Source organism: Sinocyclocheilus anshuiensis, unplaced genomic scaffold, assembly GCF_001515605.1.
Source record: "Sinocyclocheilus anshuiensis isolate Anshui unplaced genomic scaffold, SAMN03320099.WGS_v1.1 scaffold38, whole genome shotgun sequence".
NCBI lineage: Eukaryota > Metazoa > Chordata > Actinopteri > Cypriniformes > Cyprinidae > Sinocyclocheilus > Sinocyclocheilus anshuiensis.
Genome location: NW_015544213.1, coordinates 3,018,364 through 3,026,251, shown reverse-complemented (window position 1 = coordinate 3,026,251; position 7,888 = coordinate 3,018,364). Strand labels below are relative to the sequence as shown.

The following is a 7,888-nucleotide window of genomic DNA, read 5'->3' as shown; positions in this document are numbered from 1 at the left end:
TTAAAAATAATTTAATTGTAATGTTATTTTGTTTAATTTAATTTATTATTTATTCTGTTGCTCAAATAACTTTTTGGATATCATAGACCTGATAATTTGGCCTTGAAAGAATTTGTTGAGAAATGACTGAGTCATTTAGAGACTTTTTTGATTGTGAGCACAGATTGAGACATTGTTGAGATCTCTTCCGAAACCTTGTAGGAGACAAAATCTGAATTCCTGAGGTCTTATTCTCAACAGAAACATGAGAAGCAAAATACTTTTGATCTCCAGTAGATTTCATTGCTGTCTAAGAGAAACAATTGCGATATTAAAGAGAATTGTTTGTGTATTTTCTGTGTGTCCTCTAGCGGAGCGGAACCCGTATACTGAGGTGTATCCAGAGATGTGGGTGGAGCCTGAGGCCGCTGCGTACACGGCTCCGCCCCCTGCCAAGAAACCCAGGAAGAACAGTGTCGAGAAACCCAAAATCAAAGAGATTATTGATGAAGGAACCCGAGGTATCTCATACACACACACACACAAGCACATATGTGCCAAAGCAAACCTCATATTTCTCATATGCTGTTCCTGCTAGAACAGCAGTGATTGTTGACGCTGTGTTTTGTTTTGCTCAGAGAGACTCGTGTATGAAGTCAGACAAAAGTGTCGCAATATTGAAGGTGAGTTTGCTGTTGAATGTGACCTTTGAATTAAAAACAAAGAATATATACTGTATGTTTTCCAAAAGTTAACACATACATTTGACAACATTAAAAAAATCTACTACAGTCATCGAAACTATAAAATAACACATTTTTTAAGTTAAAAAGAAAACAAATCTGTAAAAATAAAGAAAATATATTTAAATGAATAAAAAATTATAATAAATTATTAAATTATAATATGAATGAGAAATGTAATTGTACTATTAAATATAATATCATAATAATATAATTAGCTTTTTTAATTTCTGTATTTCTGCATAAATATGACCAAAAACATGATCAGATTTTTGCACAAGTCCTGAAAGTAGACTGTATACTGCATATTTTGGCAAACGTAGTAGGTCAGTGTGTCATAGTTTAAAACGTGCATACTGTGCACAGTATGCATACTGCATAAATAATATGGTACAGTCGCATGCTATTGCAAACATCACCATGGAGTTGTTTTGTGTGCAGATATTTGTATTTCCTGTGGAAGTCAAAACGTATCACTAGAGCATCCTCTGTTTGTCGGAGCCATGTGCCAGAGCTGCAAGGTACACATGCACACCTGTCAATCAAGCCTGTTCTGACTTCTGATTGGTGCTTGAGGTGGTGTTCTCCTCCCCCACAGAACTGTTTTCTGGAGTGCGCGTATCAGTACGACGATGACGGTTATCAGTCGTACTGCAGCATCTGCTGTGGAGGACGAGAAGTGCTCATGTGTGGGAACAACAACTGCTGCAGGTGAGAGTGTGTGGCCTTGTTCGGTATCTGAGAGAGATCTGTGAGGTGTAACTCTATGTTTGTGTAGGTGTTACTGCGTGGAGTGTGTCGATCTGCTCGTCGGGGCCGGATCCGCACAGGCCGCTATTCGTGAAGACCCCTGGAACTGCTACATGTGCTGCACCAGGAACGTCTTCGGCCTCCTGAGGCGCAGAGATGACTGGACCTCACGACTGCAGCTGTTCTTCGCCAACAACCACGACCAGGACTTTGTGAGTTGATCTAGTGTGTGTCTTAGCAGTTTTGATGCCAATTCAACAAGATTTTATCTACTGCAGTCATCAAGACTAACTAATAACACAAATGGAAGTTAAGGGGCCATGAAATGGAGAATCAAAATGTTCTTGATGCTTACACATATACAGATGGTACTCAACCAGAATAATACTTTATTAGAATTGAGTTTTTGCTGCCTTTTACCACTAAGTGGCGCTTTAACCACAGACTTTGAAAAGTTAGGGGAACGTGTTGGAGCTCATTCCCTCACGTTGTTGGGCTCGTTGAGGGCTGCGGTAGTGGATAAATTGGTTGCAGTCGGTCTATAATCTAAGATAAACGAGTTAAAATAATTCATTCATTTTAAGCTAAGTTGTTGTTCCAAGGAGAATCAAGGAAGTTCTGCAAGAAGCGAATTTGGGGTTTGCATCCTGTAAACCAACCAACATCCCAGATGCAGCCAGACAACACTGGATGGAGCAACGGGCCCACAAGTCCAACAGTGAAAGCTCTCCCAACACAACTCAGGCAAGATCAAGTCGGTGCTGCCACAAGAGTAAAGCGACACCGCAAACGTCAGACTTCTCTTGACCTTCGAGCAGAACAGAGGGCTAATAGCCACCTGCTGCCCTCCTGCCACCATCACTAGGGCAGTCTAAAAACTATCTTCACACTACAAAATGTCCATAACCATTCCCTGCGACCCCCGGAACTACCTGCCCTCTCATAAGTGAGAGTCTGAGACGAGTGGGGCGGGGCCGAGAGCCGAGAGCCATGGGAACGGAGCGAGGCCGGTGGAGTAAATGATAATGAGCAAAAATGATAATGAGCAACACTTGCGCCACTCAAGTCTCGAGTCCCACGGAGGAGCTCCGGAAGGATAAGAGGAGGAGTGACCATAGTGTTGGACGAGAGAGGACCAGGCCTGGACTATTTGTGTTGTTGTTTTATTATGTTTATGCGGCAGTCGTCCGTGAGGGGCTGCCACTTTTACTTTCGTTTTGTGTTTGTTTGTTTGATTATTAACAACCCCTTAAAGGCACAATTTTTTAATTAAAATATCCAAAAACCACTAGAACAATTTTATATATTTTGCTGACTTGTGTACTTACACTATCCCAAATGTTTCGAAGAATGTTTAAATCCTGAGAAATAAGCAATTTTAACTAGTGACACGGAGCGTGTCCATAGTGTCATTGTGTCGCCTGCCAATGACGTCATAACCCCTCGATTTCCGGTTTTGTTTTGTAGAAAACATGGAAACACCAAAGACGCTTTAATATGCTATGCATTTTATTAGACAGGTGACGACCGCACAGAGTAGCATTATAACAGAACGTTCAAATGTATCTAGTATGATAAAACAGCGCTGCTTACTTCCGCTGCTTTCCGGAAGGAGCGGAAGCGGTCGACTATGGCATAATAAAAGCTCCGCTGCTTTCGAGCCGCGTGTCGCGCTCGTTCAGCGGCCTCGTTTCGCTTCGACGGCTTTCAGCCTCACCCGGCTTCATTCTACTACGTTAATAAATCTTCAATACATTAGGTCATCCATGAACATGATTTCTGCCCGAGTCCCATCGGTTTGCTTCGGCTGTGGGGATGAAGACGACAACTCCCATGATTCCACACCCAGTCACGGCGTCATCAAACTGTGCTTTTGTTTCTTTGTTTGTTTTGAATACGCGCCATCTAGTGGCGAAAAATTACATATTGTTCCATTATGTTTCACCTACCCACTGGTGGGCCCACGGCCATTATATATTTTATTGCCTTTTTAATCTATCAAAATTGTTAGTAATCACCCTAAATTAGATATCATTTGAAAGCTTAAAAACTCAAAATTCATACAGTGAAAACCATTTTGAAATCGGACTTTGTGTTACCATGGAAATGGTACTTTAAAATCTTTTGGCGGTGTCTTAAAATCTTAGTGGGTGGTGTCAAGTGTAATATTTAAAATGTATTACGGTATTTTACAATCAAAACATTTTATAATCTTGACAAAATACATATCGTTGGAAATATCTGAGTCTAAAGATTCCATATTTGGTGGTTATTTTGTGATATAAGTAATTTTGACAGAAATGTAGACATTTGTGACAGAAAAATGCATACAAATTCAATGGAGTTTGGGTGTCACCCGGTGGCTGTTTGTGGTATAACGACTAAATAAAATCTCACAGGAACCACAATTTTTTTTATATCAACTTCAAATTTGGAACATATTTTTAGACATAAGGCATTCATTTTATAGCAATTTTAGAGTCAAACCTGTTATGAAAAATATTTATTTTATATAAAATAAAAAATTGTACAGTGCATTTTATTTACAGTAAATTTAAACTTCTATAACTTTTTGATACTTTCATATTTTAAAATGATTCCACTTCTACAATAAAATGCTGATTGTCTTCTTTAAAAAAAAGTCCAACCGTAGGTCTGTATTCCAAAGCGTGACACTTAAGGGGTTAAAGTTTTGTCTTTAAATATTCGTCGGTTCCCGCCTCCTTCTTCCCGATCTACAAACATTGTTACAGAGTCCAACCCAGCTGTTCCAAATCGCAGTAGCGATAGCCTGCTTGCTAACAACACCTACAAACAACCATCTGCCCCATGCCAACTCTCTTCTGGACAACAGGTGACACTGCCTCGACACCTGCTGCACAAGATCAAGGACCTGCACCTTGCTACAGCCTACATCACCACAGCACACCGCCTGACAGCATCCACCACGGCACCAACAGCCAGAGAGCCACCACGGCCTTCAAGCCTTGTGTGCCAGAGGCATGTCTGATTTTCCTGCATATTTTTCATCGTTCACTGTTGTCTACAAGTCAGACGTCAGACGACAACGCTCGAAAGGGGGGATGTAACAATGTAACAATTATTTGTTATATTTAACAAATAATCCCTAACACCCCTCACCCAACCAACAAGCCAACTATGAGGGTCGATGGACCCTTCCCCTGAAATGCAAATAACCCCAAAAGGACAGAACAGACCTCTGGTTATCACAGTAACCAGATAAACTTTACGGGTTTTCTTCGCTCCAAGCCCGATGCTCTACCATCGCCTGCCAGCAACTCTATGCAGCGCTATCGGCAACTTACCTCTTCATCTCATTTGAATGCCTCACATCGTCATTTTGCACTTTTAAACTTTCGATTCATCTCGGACAAAGCTCTCTACCTCAGTGAAATTATTATTGACAACAAACTTGATCTCTTTCTCCTCACTGAAACTCGGCAAGCTCCTGATGATTTTCTGCAGTTAAATCTACTCACGCCGGACGGATGTAAATACCTGTCCAGGCCACGACTGCACGGTAAAGGCCTCGCTGTCATTCATCGAGACAACCTCCAACTCACACAACTTAAATCATCTTGTACTGTTAAAAATCCAGGTATTATTTTCGATTCATCTCTCTCCTTTCAGGCTCATATTAACTAACAGGCTCATAAGTATCTCTGTGAATTGCTCCTCCCTTACACCCCAACTCGCTCACTACGCTCCTCTGTTTCTAGTCTTCTCAGTATCCCTCTGTATCGCCTCACTTCAGTGGGGGGGTAGATCATTCAGCGTTGATGCACACAACTATGGAATTCTCTCCGCTGTGTCAATAATATTTCTGAATTTAAATCAATACTTAAAACTCACCTGTTCTCTGAATGTTATCATTTGTAATTCAATTCAATTCAAGTTTATTTGTACAGCGCTTTTCACGATACAAATCGTTGCAAAGCAACTTTACAGCAAATTAAGTTTCTACAATATTTAGTGGTAGCTTATCAGTGGTGACTGTCAGTTAATGTACATATGGCAGAAATGTACGGAAAAATCAATTAAAGACATAATCAAACAGACGATGAACACTATTAACAGCAATTATTATATGATGCAATCAAACTTATAGCAAAATGTGGTAGTTCTGTATGCTGTTTCAGGGTTGGCATCATCTGAGGTCCTCTGAGGGGTTGGCATCATCTCTTCTCAGGTGTTCTGGATCCAGACTGAAGCTTGTGTAAATCCTAACATCCCGTGGCAAAAACAGAGAAACAAATAGAGACATAATTAGCATAGCTGCTGTTCCAACCTAATAAAATTAATTTGTTAATTTGTAAGTTATGTCCTACATCCCTTTGTTTTCGGAATGTTATCATTCGTATTTTGCGGCCTGTTTTCTCATTGTGTTTCATTCTAATTTGTCATTTTTGTTTATTATATTGCTGTTTTCCTTTTTTAATTGTATCTTTACTGTAAAGTGTCCTTGAGTACTGGAAAGACATTATAGAAATAAAACTTTATTATTATTTTTATTATAGCAGTGGGCGTTTACATTGAAGTCTTACAGCAGACACGCCCCTTTTAATGGAGCATCCAAATCAAAGGCTAAATTCATGGTAGAAAATGGCCGTTTATAACTAAATTATGAATGTAATTAAAAAACATACTAAGATTATAAGTGCACCTCAGGAAACAAAAAATAATTTAAAAAATGCATTTTATGACCACTTTAAAAAGAAAAATCTGTCCTTTCTCTTCCTCAGGAACCGCTGAAGTTGTATTCACCAATACCAGCAGAGAAGAGGCAGCCAATCAGAGTCCTCTCTTTGTTTGATGGCATCGCTACAGGTGAGATCACACCTGTGTTATTTTTCTATCATTGAGATACTATTATAGTCTTTGTTCATATTTTGAGTTCGATTTTATTTTTTGTATTTTCTGTATTTTTGATTTTAGTTAAAAGTTTAAGTCATTCTGTTGTGTTTTTGTCAGTTTATACATTTTTTTTGTCTTCATAGTTTTTATGAATTGTTATTAGTTTTAGTTACAGTGGGTACGGAAAGTATTCAGACCCCCTTAAATTTTTCACTCTTTGTTAATATAACAAAGAGTGAAAAATTTAAGGGGGTCTGAATACTTTCCGTACCCACTGTATTTTAGTACTTCAAGTTAAACTAAACAAAAATGAGAAATGTTGCCTTAGCAGCTAACAGAAATACAAGTTTTTTAAAGGAATAAATAAATAAATAATCACATTTTAGTCACATGATCATGGGGTTGTCTGTGTAAAACTGTCAAATTTAAAATGTAAAACTGAAATTTAAAGTGAATTGATGAAAACATATTTTAAAAGTTTTGTTAGTAGGAATTAGATATAATAATAGACAAGAACCTATAACTAACTGAGATAGATAGATAGATAGATAGATAGATAGAAATTTAAAGTAAACTGATAAAAACAATTGATTTTAAAACATTTTTGTTAATAGGAAATAAAATAAATATCAAAGTAAATAAAAAAAACTAAAAGTAACTTAAATAAATAGTTTTGTAGTCACATGATCATTTAAAGTGAATTAATGATAACAGTTTGACAGTTTATTTTACTTGTTAGTGAATTAGAAATAAATACTTAAACTAAAACTACAGAAAGCTAAAACTAACTGACAAATAAATAAATATAAATTTTTTCAAAATGATTATGGAGTCATCTGTCTCAATAAAAGTGGTATTGAATTGATAGTGAATTGATGAAAACAATTGTTTTAAAAACATCGAATTGAAATATACTAAATATTAAAGTAAATGAAAACTAAGACTACAAGAAAATAGCTAACTGTAAATAAGTAAATAAATCAATATATAATATTTTTTTTATTGCATGATGATGGAGTAATTTATGCAAATAAAACGGAAATTTACAGTAAATTTGAAAATAGTATTAAAGGGATAGTTCACCTAAAAATGAAAATTATGATTTACTCACCCTCAAGCCATCCTAGGTGTATATGGCTTTCTTCTTTCAGATGAATATAATCAGAGTTATATGAAAAAATGTCCTGGCTCTTCCAAGCACTGAATGGTGGTCGAGATTTTAAAGTCCAATAAAGTGTGTCCATCCATCATAAAAAGTGCTCCACACGACTCCGGGGGGTTAATAAAGGCCTCCTGAAGCAATTGATGCATTTGTGTAAGAAAAATATCCATATTTAAAACTTTATAAACCGTCATCTCTAGCTCCCGCTAACTGTCGTACGCGCGTTCACGAGAGAGTGGTGTTCCAGTGGGTGATGTAGGCGTAGCGTAAGCATATATAAGGATGGATGGACCGACTTTATTTTGCTTTATTTGACCACCATTCACTGCCATTATAAAGCTTGGAAGAGCCAGGACATTTTTTCATATAATGAAAGATG

At 37.6% G+C, this 7,888-nt stretch overlaps 1 protein-coding gene across 6 annotated transcripts in view; it reads left to right on the top strand.

Annotated features, from left to right (window-relative positions):
- The window catches only part of LOC107697204 (DNA (cytosine-5)-methyltransferase 3A-like), a 44,078-nt gene that overhangs the window by 30,207 nt on the left and 5,983 nt on the right, over nt 1-7,888 (top strand). For all 6 annotated transcript variants that reach the window (XM_016497888.1, XM_016497885.1, XM_016497887.1 and 3 more), the window contains 6 exons: nt 351-500; nt 618-662; nt 1,164-1,243; nt 1,321-1,433; nt 1,501-1,684; nt 6,236-6,320. In XM_016497888.1, coding sequence (XP_016353374.1) covers nt 351-500; nt 618-662; nt 1,164-1,243; nt 1,321-1,433; nt 1,501-1,684; nt 6,236-6,320 — 657 coding nt within the window. The remainder of the gene's footprint in view (nt 1-350; nt 501-617; nt 663-1,163; nt 1,244-1,320; nt 1,434-1,500; nt 1,685-6,235; nt 6,321-7,888) is intronic.